The sequence below is a fragment of the Mytilus edulis genome, chromosome 9, assembly GCF_963676685.1.
Source record: "Mytilus edulis chromosome 9, xbMytEdul2.2, whole genome shotgun sequence".
In the NCBI taxonomy this organism is placed as follows: Eukaryota; Metazoa; Mollusca; class Bivalvia; order Mytilida; family Mytilidae; genus Mytilus; species Mytilus edulis.
In genome coordinates, this window is record NC_092352.1 from 39618871 (window position 1) to 39637648 (window position 18778).

The window sequence follows — 18778 nt, forward strand, 5'->3', positions numbered from 1 at the left end:
TCTATTTTTGTAGACCGTCTGAAACAGGATGTAAATATATATGCATAAGTGATTAACAGTAAAAATAATATAAGAAGATTTTGTACATGTATGTGACAATGAGACAACTCTCGACTAGAGACTAATGTTAACAAATATAGTTCATCGTGCTACGTTCAAAAATGAGCATAACCATACCTGATAGATAGATATAAAAGCACCAACATGACAACAGTTAAACAATTTAAAATAGAAAACTCACGGCCTGATTTGTTTACAAAATAATAAACGAAAAGCAAATATGAAAAGAAAACCGCTGAATTACAGGTTCCTGACCTAGAACTGGCACATGCAGAATGTGACAGGTTTGATCTAGTTTGGTGGCACCAAACCCCCACCCTAACCTGGGACAGTTGTGTAATAGTACAACATAAGAACAAACTATAAAAATCAGTTCAAAAGGGCTTAACTCCATCAGATCAATATCAAGCAGGAAAACAAAAACACAGAACATTTTGACACCACGGCAACCTCAATGAACAGTGAAGCTTATTAATTTTTGTTTTGTTTTAAAAGCCAAAAGACCATAAGTGAAATGACACGTTGCATGACAATACGTTATGTCGAGCTATTTATCGATGACTCCTGATATTGTCACTTTGATTTCTACTCCTTCCATAATGTCAAATAGCTACTGGTAACCTCTCTGGGACACCATATCTTTATTGTTTATCCATATTGATTTACAATTTCATTCTTTATTACATTCTAGAATTTTCATTAAAGTTTTCAATTAAATGTTGCATATTCGAATCATTTAAATGTATTTTTGTTTGGATAAACTTGAGGCTTCACGGAGTCTTTATCGTTCAGCTGCTTTGACTCTGACTCAACATGAACTTTTATCATGTTTTAATATGTTTAGATTGTTATTTGGTTGTATAAGAGGCAACAAGTGCACGTCAAAATGTAAAGAATCATAGTGGAGAAAAAAAAGCCAAAAAGTGAAAAAGAATAGAGCGTAATGAAGTGCTGAAAAATAAAGAATACGGAATAATGAAAAAATAAATAAAATAAAAGAATAAAGAAAAATGGCATAAGAATAAATAATATTTCCCCATCCTTATCCTCATGTACGTCTTCTCATGTCTTTGAACGCATCTATCCCATTATACTAAAGATAAAGGATACAACATTTACAGTTAAGTCGGCCTCATATCTTGACTTACATCTAGAAATTGACAATGAGGGTCGATTGAAAACAAAACTTTGCGATAAAAGAGATGATTTCAGCTTTCCAATTGTTAACTTTCCGTTTCTAAATAGCAACATTCCAGCAGCACCTGAATACGGTGTATATATCTCCCAATTGATACGATATTCCCGTGCTTGCATTTCCTATCATGATTTTCTTGATAGAGAGTTGTTGCTCACAAGGAAGCTATTAAATCAAGAGTTCCAAATGGAGAAGTTGAAATCATCTCTTCGTAAATAATTAATTTTACGGACGCCATCACGAGTTGGTTGATCGTTATGGAATAACCGTTTCACAAATGATATCGGATATGTTCCTTACGTCGTAACTACAATCTCCGTCCCATCCATGAATGTGACCTACCGAATTAGACTATTAACCGGATTTGTTATCTCATAAGCAACACGACGGGTGCCACATGTGGAGCAGGATCTGCTCAACCTTCCGGAGCACCTGAGATCACTCCTAGTTTTTGGTTGGGTTCGTGTTGTTTATTCTTTAGTTTTCTATGTTGTGTCATGTGTACTATTGTTTGTCTGTTTGTCCTTTTTATTTTTAGCCATGGCGTTGTCAGTTTATTTTCTATTTATGAGTTTGACTGTCCCTCTTTTTATCTTTATTTTATTATTTGGGACTGAACTTTTATAAAGTAAACGTTTCAAGTAATGCACTCAATTCGTGAATGAGTTTTTCATTGTTATCATTGTAAATATCAAATCTTTATCAAAAAATTATAATCACCGTCATCATTAGCCACATGGGTATAAAGTTAAATAATTTTAATCACCAATAATAATTTGATGACATTTACATCAATTTTTTAATCAGATTGTATGTTTCACGCCAGTCAATAAATGAATATCCATATTCAGTTGTACAAATACAATTTGTTCCGCTGCCTAGACTGACAAGTGTCAACCGTCATGCACGAATGCAAAATTGGGATATTAGTGTCTGACGGATTTAAACTTAACTGCGGAGTTGTTATTCCTACTGATACCTTGTTTGCAATAACAATTATTATTGTAACTACGTTATTAGTTCGTATGTATGACGGATTAATCTAAATAAGTGTCGGATCTGTAAACAAATTGCAATCAAGTAGACCATAATATCTTTAACGGCCATACAATGTTGGCATCCAACAGTTCTTGGAGTAAAAACAGTTATATAGACCAATCAGCACTGTGATATGTGTTGTTACTGTTACAAAATATTTCTGTTAAGGGTGAGGGAAAGTCAAAGAATCCGTATTTTATGACATCTTGACATTAAAACATAAAATTTTTGTTATCTGTTTGTTAACTCCTCCTAAAACGAATAGAACTAATAATTTTGCATTCATCTACAGAATATTATACTCTGTTCAGGAATCTAATCGAAGGTGATATTTAATGAAGAAATGCATCAATTAAGAACTTTCTACCTGAAACAGTTTACCACATCTTATCTTTATTATCGAAACTCAAACCATAAGCGGAGTTTGGTGAAAATATGTTTTTTAATGTCAATAATTATCAATTTAATATGGACTTTTGACGGGGTTAAAACGTTATATATGAACCTGTTCATAATACTAAAGTATATTGAATGTTGACGAAGTTCGGGGTTCAATCTAATCCTACAGGTCCATGTATAACGTATTGATAGCGTGAACGTTCTAATTTATATATTACATAAATAAAACGTGCCAGTATGACAAATGATAAAAAATATATATCGTTAACATGTAACCAAATAAAACAATAAGAAACATGAAAAATCAAACCATATGTACTATTTATCAATTATGGACTTTTGATGAGGCCAATACGTTATATATGGACCTGTTCAGATTATATTGACAGCGGACGCAGTCCGAGTCAATATAATCTAACAGGTCCATATATATAACGTATTGACTGAGTGAAAGCCCTTAATTTATATATTTCATATGTAAATTATGTATAAGGAAAATGACGTTCAATGTTCTTTTTGTGTATTTTCAAATTGTATTTTGCAAGAATTTTAACATGTTAATTACTAGTATTGAAAACATCAATATCTTGTATGCTTAGCGTCTGCATTTAACATAAAATTCTTGAAATATCCTGATAAACTTGTAAATTTTCCCTTTGTCTGCTGCGGCGCTTCCTCTATGATCGTTATGTGTGACGTCATGGTATCACAACTCTAAATTTAGCAAGATTCTTTTATATTGATCAACATATAAATAGAAACATATCGTCAATATACATAAAAATAAAAACAAGGCTACGGATATGTAAAATAACCTTTGAAACGCTTGACCGCAATATCCAATGAACATAATAAAATGCTACACGATATGTAATATTACGTTATAAAATGTTTCTTTCATAATTTTTTGCATTTTTCTACTACTATAATCATGTTAAATATATCCAAAACAAGCAACATTTTGAAACCTTAGTTTCGGTAAAAAAGGAATTTTAAACAGACATAATATCGAATACTAGAACTAGAACAATCTTAGTTACAAGAGACACGTAAAATGGCCAAACTGCAATGGCGACCATCTCGACGGGTTTCCCTACTAAAACAGAAATGCTTTACTCTTCGGTAGTGTCTAAATTCACAATTGGATGTAGTGGCGTCCGTGTTGCTGAAACCTTAGTTCTATTCTGAGTAGTGTATTATGATAGGATGTTTGGCTGGTCGATTTCTTTCTTTTTGGTTATAGTGTTTTTTCTATTTTTCTTCAGCTTATATTTTTTGATGGTCCCCTTGTTATCTATATTCATTTTCCTTCCCACTCCAGTTTTGACATCAAGAAATTTTATAATATTAAGATACTTAGTTACTGACTTCTTCTGTCTCTATAATTGCTGTACATATAGTTTACATAAAAGACCACAAACTAAGAGATTGGAAATAAATATACTGAGAAAAGATGAATTCACATTTTGATTTTTATTTATAAAATTTTGTGCCTCCCAAGTCTTCAACCGTTAACAGATATGTATAAGTCTCTGTATAAAGTAGACTCTTTTGTGTTGTTTTATTTGTGAAATAGATTTATAATGGCTAATAATGGAAACAAGATAGGCCAGACAATTAAGGATAGTGGGTATTAATGTTTGATAAAAGGATTCGAAAATCCATTTGTCAACCTTAAATTAACAAAACTAATATCAAAATGATTTTAGATGGAGATTTTTTCTTCAGATGCAGAACTGCGCTTTCAAAGCAATGCAATTAATTTATTTTTGAAGTTAAAAAATGAAAGTATTTTTTATTTTAGATTAAAATTCGATTCGATAAATTGCATTCTCGTCTAAGTGTTTAATTCAATACTGTATTGATTATAATGTACTTATCTAATAGTATGATATGGAAGGACGTAACTCGTGAGAATCGTCACAATCAAAAACTGAGAAAAAACCCGTTTTATTGGTATACCATTCGTACTTTTCTGGAATAATCATGTTCAGAACGCTTGGAACAAAAAAAGAGTCAGCTCTGCGGTCGCGTGGTACCTAGATCCCTGGCAGCATCAAACCAAAATTTGGAAATTAGAATTTACTGCCTCTTTGCTATGCATGCGGATTTAAGAAGTAAGAGTAGAGACTGGTTGGCTGGAAGTAAAAAAAAAATGTGTCCAAATATGATGACTTGTCTGAATACAGGTTTGCCATGTGAACCCAAACATTTGAATCCAGCTCAATGTGTAGGTATAGTACAAAGCAGGATTTATATTCGTACAACTTTAATAATGTTTTGTCTTTGAGAAGCTTGTAATATAACTAGACGTTAAAAATCAATTCTACCCTCTACCAGAATATATGCACAATGAAAGGAATGAAAATTAAAAGGGATAAAAAAAAACCACCAAAAAACATAACTCCGTCTACACCTGATCTTAAAAGTAAATAAAAAAAAGGCGTCGTGCGATTTACTACCATCACCCTTTACCATTCCGAAATCCTTAAACTGTGACTACAAACGTTTAATTGAAAGACATCTGTGAATTTAACACATGGATTGGTTCACTTTGTTTTGGAATTCATGCTTTTCAAAAGTTTTCACGTCTATCTTTAAATAATAATGACATATGGCATGTTTGCCAATGAGAAAACTATAGACCAAAATGACGTAGATATTTGCATTAATCTTAAACCATGTATTTGGTTGTGTTTTTTGGTCATGAATGTTGTCTCATTGTTTGATATACCAGAAGCTTGTTTTTGTTTTGTTTGGTCGATGTTGATGAAATAAGTTCAGAAATACAAGGTTTTCCAACTACGTCTTTATATTATATTGTTAACGATTCGATATGTATTGGCACATTTGATAAGATCTTGATGTTGACATTTCCTGACAGTTCATTTAAAACGTATTAATTGAAACATACATCCGAATGTGCCTATTCAGTCAATATGCATTTTACTTAATGACATTTGCTCTCAAACTCCCACAGGTTAAATGCAAATGTATAGAATTGTGATTTTAATATGTTTTACGGATGAACTGCATCTCACATTCTCGAGAAAAGGATAACGATCCGTTTTATTTGATTTGTTGGCTGAAGTTCTACATGCAATTGTATATTTCGTCATCGTGTTTGTTTTGTTTATAAAAAAAGATGGATCGGTAGAGAGTATGTCAGGTTGTATACTCTTTAAAATGAGTTTAATGACACAACGGAAATCTATCATTGTAAGAAAGGACATCTGAACATAGATGAACACATATTCACAGATAAACTATCGTTTAAGCAGTTATTTTTATTAAATGTATACTGACCATTGGCAAAATAAATGTGTTTTACAATAAGTCATTGTTCGCAGGTAATTGTAACACTCAAAGTCTTTATGATTTGGTTTCTTTCAAATGAGTATTTTTGGTTTCACATCACAGGAAATGTAATCATAAAAGTTAGCGACGGATTCAATATGATACAATGATAAGAATGACATACAGATGAACCTTCCAATAAAAAAAAATACAATAAAACATTTTGTTAGAAGAAAAGGATAGGATCCCTTTTCCCTCTCTGTCAACAACCTTAAAAAACCCGTCTGTCCACACCAGACACTACACAGCTAAAATATTCATTGGAATAGCTTCCATTGAGAATATTTATTTGATGCTCAGTTTTGATCTTTAATGATCTCCTTTTTCAATTTAAATCGTTATATGACAATCTATTACCAGATCTAAACTTAATTTACCTTACCAGTACACAATTCTTTAATTATCTCGACAATATCGTAACCCTAGAATTATATTTAAATAAATTTGACGTTAGAACTGTTGATTGTAAGATAATCATTCGTTACGCGTCGCAGTTGATGGAACAATAGTAAAACTGTTCATATTCCTGTTAAACTGAGTGCTAGAAAATGGACAGGCTTCCAGGTAAACAAAACTGCTCAAAGGACACAAGCGAACATTTTCCCACAATCGTATACAATCATATTTCAATGATTGAAAGCGTGAAAAGGAAAATCAATAGAGAAACAGATTTCAACACTAAAACACGTGTATTCCGATATTTCTTCACTCTCAACAATTAAAAAAAAGTATGTTACAAGCTCGTCTAGCTTCGCGCTTTAAATATTGAAATTTAACTGTCTCGAGTGGAGAATATCGTAACAAACTTGTTGCAGTGATGTAATCTATATTTCCACTACCGTTTTACTCTTACAATTGGCTCTGCGTCTAACAATTCGACTCGGTTAATACTTGTATCTATGACAAGTTTATTGACAATGTTTTTCTCGTTACTATCTGCTTTTTCACTCTCTTATATATGTGCAAGTCTATATAAATATTTTACTACATAATCGATACCCCTACATTGACAATTTTTAATTAAAGAAAGTTATTATACAAATAATAAAATGAAAAAAAAAACCAATTTAAGTATCATATGCCCAATAAGTGGGTTCAAATATAAAAAAATAAGATGTGGTATGATTGCCAATGGGACAACTCTCCACAAGAGGCCAAAATGACAGAAATTAACAACTATAGGTCACCGTACGGACTTCAACAAGAATAAAATCTCATACCACATAGTCAGCTATAAAAGGCTCCGAAACTACAATCTAAAACCATTCAAACGAGAAAACTAACGGCCTTACTTATATCAAAGTCAATTTATTTAACACGAGTTAGCGTACATTGAAGAAGGAACGCATATATGCACTATGATAGATATTGATGCAAATTCGTTTTTTTTTTTTAAACATTTAAAACTTTTAAGTGTAATCCATAAATTCTTTTTAATTTATTCTTTAACTCTTTCTGTTCTTACACATCCTTGGCATTCAAATATTCGGCTTTGAGCGTTCCTAATGTATGTAAGTAAATCAAGTAAAGCTCCTCGAACTAATTGAATTCATAAAGTGTTGTTTTTCATTTTGTTTAACATCAGTGTGTCTATTCACTGTTGATGTACTATCATTCCCCGAGAGCAAACTTAAATTAATAGCCAGAACTTCGGTACTGACATTACTTATAACAAATCTCTCTAAAATTGCCATTTAAAAAAATTAGAAACTATACAAAAAACTAAGGTTTTAACGCCCTAAGGAAAAGTCGAACTCCGATGAATTTAGCTATTTTGTGTATTTCCTTTTTGTTTATATAGCTCTTTACTTGTTTTTTGGTTCGTATAAATCAATTGCTTTCAAATATACGGCATTAAGCGATTCTGGTGAAGGTAAATCCAGAAGAGCAATTCGGACGCATGAAATGTACACTGTTGTTTTGTAGTAATTGATATATATCCCCTATGATCAGTACTTGCTGATATTGTTAATTGCATGATTTACAGTACGTTGCAGGCCCTCTTTTACACAGGAATACTATTACAAATGCAAAACACACAGTTATAATGAACTTGAGGTTTTTGAGTGTATTCTTGAGTTTTCATAAATGGAGGATTCGATACATTCTAGCCAAAGAAGTCGATACGAATTCCATTACTAATTGATTCAATATTATTGCTTGTAATTAAATCCTACCTCTGTTCTGTTGTACTTCCTAAATTATTTTTAAAATAATGGTACACAATCTATATATAACTTTATATAAATAAAAAATGTTTTGTCTAACTTTGAACACATATTATGATGTTCGATATTCATCAATTATTTATGCTTAATAGAAAATATAAAAATGGGGTCTCTGCATGGTGGATGGTTGTGTCATTGGCAGCCATACCGATTGCATATTAAACATCAATCCACCGGAGACCAAATGACATTGATGCAATTAATTGTACATCCAGTACGGCTAACAAAATGAACAAAACCCATATCGCATAGCAAGATATAAAAGGTCACAACATGAAACAATGTGTAGCAATTCCATCGGGAAAACCAACGGCCTGGTTTGTATTCAAGAAACGTTTTGTTCAATCATACGGTTTTAAAAAAGTGGCTATATGTATATTGGGACTTGCATGATTTCAATGACACAGATAGACAATGATTTGTTAGTTTTATTACAACCTATGACTGAAAACAACACACACTATTTGTTGATGATATAATACATGTTTTCTTTAAGGTACCCTTGAAGAAAGCCGATGGTCATATGGCCTGATTTTGACATACACATAACTATAAATACACGTGCAATCGTATAATGATGATATTTCTCTAGGTTTATAATATATTTAAAGTATGTAAATTATCTTTTTTGCATGTATAGAATGATACTTTTGCGACTGTCAGTGAGAGTTTAGCTAGCAATTAAAGTAGCCATAATCCGCCATTTTATACAAAAAGAAATGTATGTATCAGGAATATGACAGTTGTTTGATGTTTTTGAGCTTTTGCTATTGCCAATTGATGGACTTTCCGCTTTTCATTTTCCTTGGAGTTCAGTTATTTTCTATTTTTCTTTTTATTTACAGAAACAGTCAACGCAATTGGTCTTGTCGTTGTTTCATTTGTTTCGCTTTTCAATATTGACATTCTATTCTTTTGAACAACTCAACATGCCTAGCTCATGCATAACCCATCTTCAGTTTATAAAAGGAAAGGTCACATGTATATGGATTGATATGAAGTTTAATTATTCACTTACAAATCAATACTACACCAACTAGGTTTTTGAGCATATTTTGACAAAATTGACTATATAAAGCGAAATATTATTTTTCAATTCTGCTCATAAATTGTTTAAACACAAACAAATATCATCAACAAAGAAGTTGGGATTCTTGTTTTGTTGAATACACTGAGCGTATTGCATTTTGTACGTTTTTTTATCATTAAATTATAGTTTTCTCTGCATATGCTGTGATGCATTGTTATTCATATATTGAATTGACCATTTAGATATGTTGTATTATGATGGATAGCAAGTATTCAATTGGGTTTCTTTAATTCATTCAAACATTGTGTTGACCCTTTAGAACTATGCAACTGCTATATGAATTTAACACTTCTCTGTGATTGAAAACAATCAATAAGTTAACCCTTTGAAGATGTCAAGCCTCTGTCATTTTTTCCCCGTATCGTCTCAGTTAAGGCGTAACAATGTAATATCTCAAATTGTTTGTAAGATACTGAAACATTTCATGACTATATGAAATAGAAAAAATAAAGCTTGTTTTTGTAGATGAAACGCCATTTGAAATTTCTTAATAAATGTAACACGTTGTTTTAATTATGACATCAATTAAATGTAATACATGTTACAATAATATTATTCAGTAGTTTGGAAATAATCTCATTGCTTCATTTCATATTTCCTTTCCTTAGGGATTTTTCATAGACCTGACTTCATACATTACCGGTTGTAGACTAGATGATTATTCTAATATTTATGTGTTCAAACATTGCAACGTTTCAATACTAGAATTTACCTTGTGTTTATTTCACCGTGAATATATTTAAAAAAATCAATTTGATAAAACGATGAAGTCAGTGTTTTTTCTATTCCCTTTCTTCCAATTGCTATTTTTTTTTGTTAGTACACACATTTTTTTTCTCATTTGAGAACATTTTATTTACAAATATAATTTACAATAAAAAGTGAATAGGATACAGCCATATTCACTTAACATGATAAACATTGTTCATTGGCGAATAAGTTGACAAAATAGTAAAATACAGTTTCAGAAATTTATGTCGTGATTAGTTTGAATAAAACAGTTTGTACACATATCGAAAAATGATCGAAAACTGATTAGAAAATACATTTTCGTAATTTATTACAAAATTGTACTGTTACGCTAAGATTGGTTCAAAAGTGATTTTTTTAGCGCTTATTTGGTTCAAAATTTAATTTATTCTGCTTTTATTTAAATTCTAGCTACGTCTTTTTTACGTTACAAATATTGCAAATGACTTTGATCAAAGTTATACGTCCATAAAAGGTATAACGTTTAAATATACCACAGACACCCATTAAGGGAAATGATCAGGTTTGATCTTTTATTGGCTGATCAGTTATTGTGCAAAATTTTTATTGATATTTAATACTCTAGTTTCCTATTATTGTGATAGATTTGCAAAGTTTCACTCGAAACTTTCAACGGTTGGTAGTTTCAAATATCTTTGCTTTTGATAATCAGTGTGTAGCAATAATGCATTGTTAATTGGTTTTTCTGTCTATAAACATTTACGTACAAAGGAGAAGTTTAGCGCTATAAAACCAGGTTCAATCCACCATTTTCTACATTTGAAAATGCCTATACCAAGTCAGGAATATGACAGTTGTTGTTCATTCGTTTGATGTGTTTTATCATTTCATTTAGCCATTAGATTAGGGACTTTACGTTTCGAATTTTCCTCGGAGTTCAGTATTTTTGTGATTTTTACTTTCTTTCTTCATAGTAAGCAAGATTATATAGGTGATAAGAGAGTCGACCAGGCAAGAACACTTGTTAATCACGTATCAGTTTTGAATATATTTAGGCAGTTGATGAACCAAACTGGACAGCACTTTGTTTTAGATAGTTCTTACCACAAAAAAGATAAAGTAACTTTTTCTTTACTAATTTAGAACTTAAAGACTGCATCGACTTTTGATTTTATTTTATACAGTTATTCATTTATTGGGGAATACCTCAGCTATGATGGTTTTCAAAAAAGCAAAGGCGTATAAAATTATAATCCTGGTACTTTTGATAACTATGAGTTTTTGACATTTGACCTCGGAGTTTTTCTTCAAGCTTCAGTTTGTACAAAGAAAAGCAAACAATAAGTGCACTGAACTTTTTTTCTTGCTAGAAATCAAAAAAGGTAAATTTACTACACATTCCTCTGGTAAGGTTGTATGAGTTATCCCCCATTCCATAATAAAGTGGTAAATAATTAGATCATCAAAACATGTTCTGTATTTGTTGAAACAGTCAAAAAATTCTAATTCAGTTCAACACTTTTAAAATTTATTCATTTTGATAAAAAGTTTTACAAAAGACTTACATTTCTTTCCAAAATTTGTGTTCTGTACTTTTTAAATAAAATTTTGTGTAAGACACCCGATGTAATTAAAGAATTGTTTCCCCAGAAAAAAATGAGTTGAATAATTATTTTATACTTTTTCTGTATTGTGCACCGGTAATTTGATTTCTGAATAGACATATTTATGAAAATGAGTGTAATAGACAATAACAAAATACCGGTAGGGATATTCTTGGTTAAGATCTCTCAATTTAAACTGGAATTTTGTCCTTCCAAGTTTACATTTCTTAGTTTTAATTAGACCCTACACACGTTAAATACTGTAGGGAACTTAACAATAATAACCAAATCCACCTAAGATCAACTTTGTCTGAATAGTTGGCATTTAAGTTTTACGTTTAATTTCTTGAAAATATTTTTTTCTCTTTAGATCCTGTTATATTCAGCTTTAGATTTTTACAAACGTTTACTAGTATATGGGTTAAGAACAAGCTAAATAGGTATTTTGGTTATTACTGTAAATACGTTTTCAATTGAATACCAAAATGTATAATCATCCACCTTTGTTAGGATAAACATGTTGCAAGTAGCATCTTTTAGGCCTAACATGTTTAACCCCGCCACATTATGTATGAATGTATGTGTCTGAATCAAGTCAGGAGCCTTTAATTCAGTGGTTGTCGTTGTTTGTTTATATGTAACATATTTGTTTTTCGTTCATTTTTTGTACATAAATAAGGCAGTTAGTTTTCTCGTTTGAATAGTTTTACATTGTAATGTCGGGGCCTTTTATAGCGGACTCTTCGGTATGGGCTTTGCCAATTGTTGAAGGCCGTACGATGACCTATAGTTGTTAGTTTCTGTGTCATTTTGGTCTCTTGTGGATAGTTGTTTCATTGGCAATCATACCACATCTTCTTTTTTTATAAGTAGTTATTAAGCAATATTTTGAAAATAGCATACGTACTCTTTTTAAAATATTGCTTAATAACTACTAATAAAAAAAGAAGATGTGGATCCTATGCATATTGAGAATGAGACCCCTTTGTCGTTTCTGCTTGTGTTTCCAAACATATTTTTGCAATCATTAAACGGTAAAATTTGAAATATATTATCATGCAAATAAGTTTTTTTTTCATCAGTTAGACCATATGAATCAAGTTTTAATTGAGAAAGAATGACTCCGATGGAAACTCTTTCTGAAAGCAGTTTTGACGAAACGCGCGTCTGGCGTATTAAATTATAATACTGGTACCTTTGATAACTATTAATATATTTTAGACCCCCAAAACTATGGTAGTAGGGGGCATTGCGTTTCAGGTTTGAACGTATATTTGTCAGTCTCGTTCCAGTTGACAGTTTTTGGTGTAGGAAGTTAACAATGTAGAAACATTGAATTTAAACTAATTACCCATATTCATAATGGTGTGAACGTTTGAAATTATATACACAATTACGTTTTTAATCCAAATTTCATGTTTTCATGTTGTATGCAAGTTAGGTGTTCTATGGACACATATTCTGTTTTAAAAGGATACAAAGACCCTTCTGGCTACAAACGTAACAACAAAAGTAGTTAATAGATACCAAGCACTAACAATACATAATAGATTACACAAAGTTTTTTTTCGATACCATCATTTGTTTCATTTAGATGTTCTTAATCTTAAGGACAGAGAGACTAAACAGCGAACAAAGAGCAACCAATACATTTTCCAACTTATTGTTTGAAGTCGAAAGTCTCGTTCCCCCTTTTTCGTGCCTCTCCGCTTTTTCCCTTTTTAATTCATATCCATTTCAATTTTCATGGTTCATTTCCTTATTCATAATCAATAAACGTATCAATTTACTGTATATTACCTACGAAAAAATTAGTATTGTACAAATATATCACACAATAATACATGTCTTCAAATGTTGGAATTTGAGATAAGTATGACAAAACGTGTATTATATAATAACACTAAATTAAATTACAGGGACACAATATGCCAAATACATGTATATCACAGGCTGTTATTTAAGGCAACAGTAGGTTATCGATGTTCAAATCTAACCAATCGTTAAGCTTAAACAGGGTTACATTTCCTTCTATATAGGATAAATAGATGTTTAAAAAATACAAATGAGACAACACTCTTCAAGTGGCCAAAATAAAACAGAAATTAATAACTAAGGGTCACCGTACGGCTGTCAACAATGAACACAGATCAACCCGCATAGTCGAATATAAAAGGCCAAAACACGACAAATGCATCAGCTGATATTTTAAAAAGAGATACCTAATTTTGTTTTAATTGTCTTTTTAGGTTTTTTGAGTTCTTTCTCAGTCATACCAACTTCATTAGCTTTCAATTCGTTTGAACTAAACGTAACTAATACAGGAACAAACTTTGGAGCAACATTCTGTCCGATATTTGATAGCGGAATAAACGTTACATGCTCCGTATTACATGGTGATGATACAGGGTCAATATGGCTAGAACCTATTTATTCAGCTACGGAGTGTTCAATGTACAATTTTACATCCGCAGGATATAAAAACGTTTCTGCATACTGTGTCGTTGGGTCTATTGTTGGATATGACAACCAATTGGTTTACATTGGAACGGAAATAAAACATCTAGTTGTAGAAGACACCGATGCAAATATATTCGTACCCATGGTAAGGTCTGATACTAAAACCATAAAAGTTTCATACGATGAAGGCACTGATGTTTGGATAAACGCTTCGCTAATTGAAACTGGGGCAAATCTTTACCTTTCACCGAATGGTTCCTCGTCACTACTTCAAACTTTTGATGTTTTTGGCAGTGATTTACCTGGTTTAGGACAACATGCAGCAGAAGTTGTAGTATGGAATGAATTAACTACCTTGAAGCGTTATATAGTATTTGCTGTTGCGGATGCGATCGATGGATTTAATTCTACAATGAACATTTCCTCACCGTTTATGATCCATGTTGATGACACTGTTACGTTTGAAATAACCACGACGAACGGATCCGATATAATTTATTCTACTGAAATAGATCAGGTTGCATATATTGAAACAACGACAGGATTTGTTTCATCATATGCGTATGCGCATTCATTTAATGCGACTGGAACGTATACAGTCATAATGGGAGCATCCAACTATGTTAGCATGTTTGACAATACATATACCATTATTGTACAGAACCGAATAAACAATGTCAATGTAACTGCTCCTGAATACAAGTTATATCCAGATGTTAATTTCGCTTTCATGATGGACATTGATGCGTTATATCCAATGGGAACACTCAACGCAGATATTGACGACGGTGGAACGGTTCAAACCGTCAACTTATCTGCGTTAACACCAGGCAATACCATAAATCATCTAGACACTAGTATTACTGTAGGGGCACATGCTTTATTTATTTCCATCTATTCAGAAACATCATCAATGAATTTTTCACTAACAGTTACCCTTGAAAAAACGGTACAAGGTAATCTTGAATTTCTTCATCCTGCAGAGGCAAAACTATCTGATGCGCAAAGTATAGGAGTAAGACTTACAAACAACGTTAATGGTCCATTATACAATGTCACATGTTATTTTAACGTTAGTGGGTTGGTATTAACAGAAATCTTTGATTTGATTTCTGATACTGCTAACCATACAGTTGCTATTACATATCCCGACACGGGAAACATTCCATTATCAGTAAATTGTTCCAACCAAGTCAGCTCTCAATCATTGTCTGGAAACGTCAACGTTACATCAGACTGTTTTGAAATTGGAACACTATTTAGTAACACTTACAAGGAAGAAAATAACCCATTAGCCATATTGATTACAAATGACAACACGGTATGTACATTTTACTTCTCTATATAGTTATAAAGGACAAGCTACAGTTTGTGGTCAATGTATTTTTCTTCTGATAAAAAAAAAATCAACTAAAAATTAGTCAGAATCTCTTGAAAGGTGTTCTCGGATTTAAATTGGTTCATCGCAGATTAAAAATACACTCAAGATAATGTAATATTTGAACCTTATGGAATTAGCTTTTTTAGGTGTCTAAATAAATTACGTCCTTTTAATGGTATTTTCGATTCGGTTGATAATATTTCTTCTACAACTCTACACTATACATCCAATTTGGGTGCACATTTATTCGATACATCTCATAAAAAACCTTCTTTAGCAATACAAAGATAATAATGCTCGATGTACTTCCTGAACTTGTGCTGAGATAATGAAAGCTGTAACCTTTCTCCTTTACAACACATGTTCATACCAGTGGGCACCACTTGTTCATTTTTAATAGAAAACTTGTTTCTGTATTGTCATGAATCACATTTTATGACTAAAATCACTAAAACCCCGTATATTCTGATATTTCAGTTATGCACGGAAATATCTAATAAAAAATTATTCTACAAAGGGACGATTACTCATTCCCAATAATGTATTTTTATTTCTTTGGTAGTGATTTTGAAGTTGCACCATCTTACGGTGTTTATATACTAGTATCGTAACACGTTCTCTTTGCCGATGTCTGTAGCCACGTTCGCTATGCTAATGTCTAGAAAAAAAAGTAAAAACACAAAAAAACTGAACTCCGAGGAAAATTCAAAAAAGGAAAATCAAAAATCAAAAGGCAAAATCAAAAGTCCAAACACATCAAACGAATGGATAACAACTGTCATATTCCTGATTTGGTACAGGCATTTTCTAATGTAGAAAATGGTGCATCATAAGTGACGTCATAAAAATCAATGGTCATGATCTACGTATCACGTATAAAAACCCTAATAAATGAGGGAGCGTTAACAAAAGTAAACTTCAAGTTAAAGCTCGCTTACATGTCTTAACACCGCAATCACGAAAAAGGGTACCTGAAGTTTAGGAAACGAACGTTTTGTGGCTTGTAGTTATCAAAGGTACCAGGCTTATAATTTTATCCACCAGACGCGCGTTAAGTCTACACAAGACTCATCAGTGACGCTCAGATAAAAATAGTTATAGAGCCAAACAAGTATGAAGTTGAAGAGCGTTGAGGACCAAAAATTCCTAAATAACTGTTCCAAATACTGCTAAGGTAATCTATGCCTGCGATAAGAAAATCCTTAGTATTTCGAAAAAGTCTTACTTTTGTAAACAGGAACTTTATAAAAATGACCATATAATTGATATTCAATGTTAACCGTGCAGAATAATTGCTCATCTAAGATGCCAGGCTTATAATTGTGTGCGCTTGACACGTTGACGTCTGCAAAAAAACTCATTGGTGACGTAAAACCTTGTAGTCAGAAGTATGAATCGTAGTTTTCCCACAATTGCATAATTCATATGAAGAAAATTTACACATAGAATTTATCATTTCAATACAAGATAAAAAGCTATTGAACCGATTGAACCTACGTGACTGATTGATAATCAACACGATACATATTTTAGAATACATAAATATGGATGGTTTTTGAAAACTGGGTACAATTTTTGTTTGGTTACTTTTGATAGATAATTGTCCGAGCGAGTGAAGCCAACAAATACTCGATGATATTCATGAACACAATACAATATTAACAGTTATACCAAACAAACGCAGAGCGGTATCATAATATCAATAATCAGTGCTTCGATAGTCCTTCGATATAGACAACAAACAGATGTTACCGAATATGACCATCCCGTTGGTATTTAATGTTAGATAACGGCAACAGTAGTATACCGCTGTTCAAAATTCATAAATTGATAGAGAAAAACAAATCCGGGTTACAAACTAAAACGTATCAAATATAAGAGAACTACGACACAACAAAGACACAACACCGAAATGTAACACACACAGAAACGAACTTTAATGTAACAATGGCCATTATCCTGACTTGGTACAGGGCATTTTATGATGACTATAAGATTTTTAGACAGCAACGCTGACTTATAAGCATAAAATCCCAAATTTTCGGATAATTTGAAATCAAAACTAAAATTATCTTTGAACCAAAATATATATCTAAAATGTAAAAAATAACTAAAGCCCAGCAACAATAATTGTATAATGAAATATTTCTAATATTTTGGCCTCAATCATCACGGAAGAGACATTGATTGTCGAAATGCGACGTAAGTGCAGAACAATTGACACCGTTTCCGTTCTTAATTATCTTTTGATATATTTAAAAATGAAGAAACTTAAGATGGATTTATCTATGTTATATATCTATTTTTCTTTTACATGAAGTTAAACCCAGAAAATCTCTTCACTCGCACACCATATTCAAAGTATTATTTTAATTTTTAGGCTATATGTGTCAGACTTTATTTCTTTTTTCTAGCATCTTCGAAATAATTGCGTTTGATTCAGATATAAACAAATATTTATTGTTTAATTGAATTTATCGAAAAAGTAAAAAAAAAAAAAAAAAAACACCAACAAGCTTTTAGAAAACTATTCATCACTATTTATCAAATTAAGATAAGCCAAAGGAATTTATACGTATCATTTTATTGTAAGAAGAAAGATAACTCTTATTAAAACCTTTATCAATTAATTATTAGTTTAACAATCTGGTAAAGCTGATGAACTGGGTATCAATCTGTACTGATGCAGTGAGTTAAAATTCGTCTTCTGTTATATATCATGGTGGAAGTACTTAATATCAGAAATTCATGAAACATACAAACAGTTATTGTCTAAATGCAACTCTGGTTTTCAGGTGCAAACTATAGTGATCCGAACGTTTTTAACAGGAAAGTTGACTGAAAGATTGCATTACAACTGATAAACCTTAGTTTATATGATTAAAGAGAGATAGGGCTAATTTGCATTGCTTTATTTCACTCTAAATGTCGAAATATTTTTTTTTACTATTTCCATTAATTTTTTAAAAGTGTATATCAACGCCTCCTTTTAAGGCAGTTTAATAAAATACTCGAACACTCATCTAATTAACCTACCAGACGGTTATATTAGTAAATAGTTACTTTTGATTTCGGTTAATACTATCTCGCTTAAATATTGACTTTATTTTAAAATACTCCTATTTGGCTAGATTTGTCAACTTGCGTACTTAGAATTTGAGTTGTAATACATTGTGCTATGAATTTCACTAAAATATTAAAAGACATTTTGAAAATGTAATGTGAAATGAATTACTTATGGTAATTGGATTAATT

General features: G+C 31.6%; 1 protein-coding gene across 1 annotated transcript in view; it reads left to right on the top strand.

The window, feature by feature from the left end:
* Positions 1 to 18778, top strand: part of LOC139489954 (polycystin family receptor for egg jelly-like) — an 80944-nt gene that overhangs the window by 16252 nt on the left and 45914 nt on the right. Inside the window, exon 2 of the mRNA XM_071276803.1 lies at positions 13932 to 15463. Within this exon, the coding sequence (XP_071132904.1) occupies positions 13932 to 15463 (1532 nt within the window). The remainder of the gene's footprint in view (positions 1 to 13931; positions 15464 to 18778) is intronic.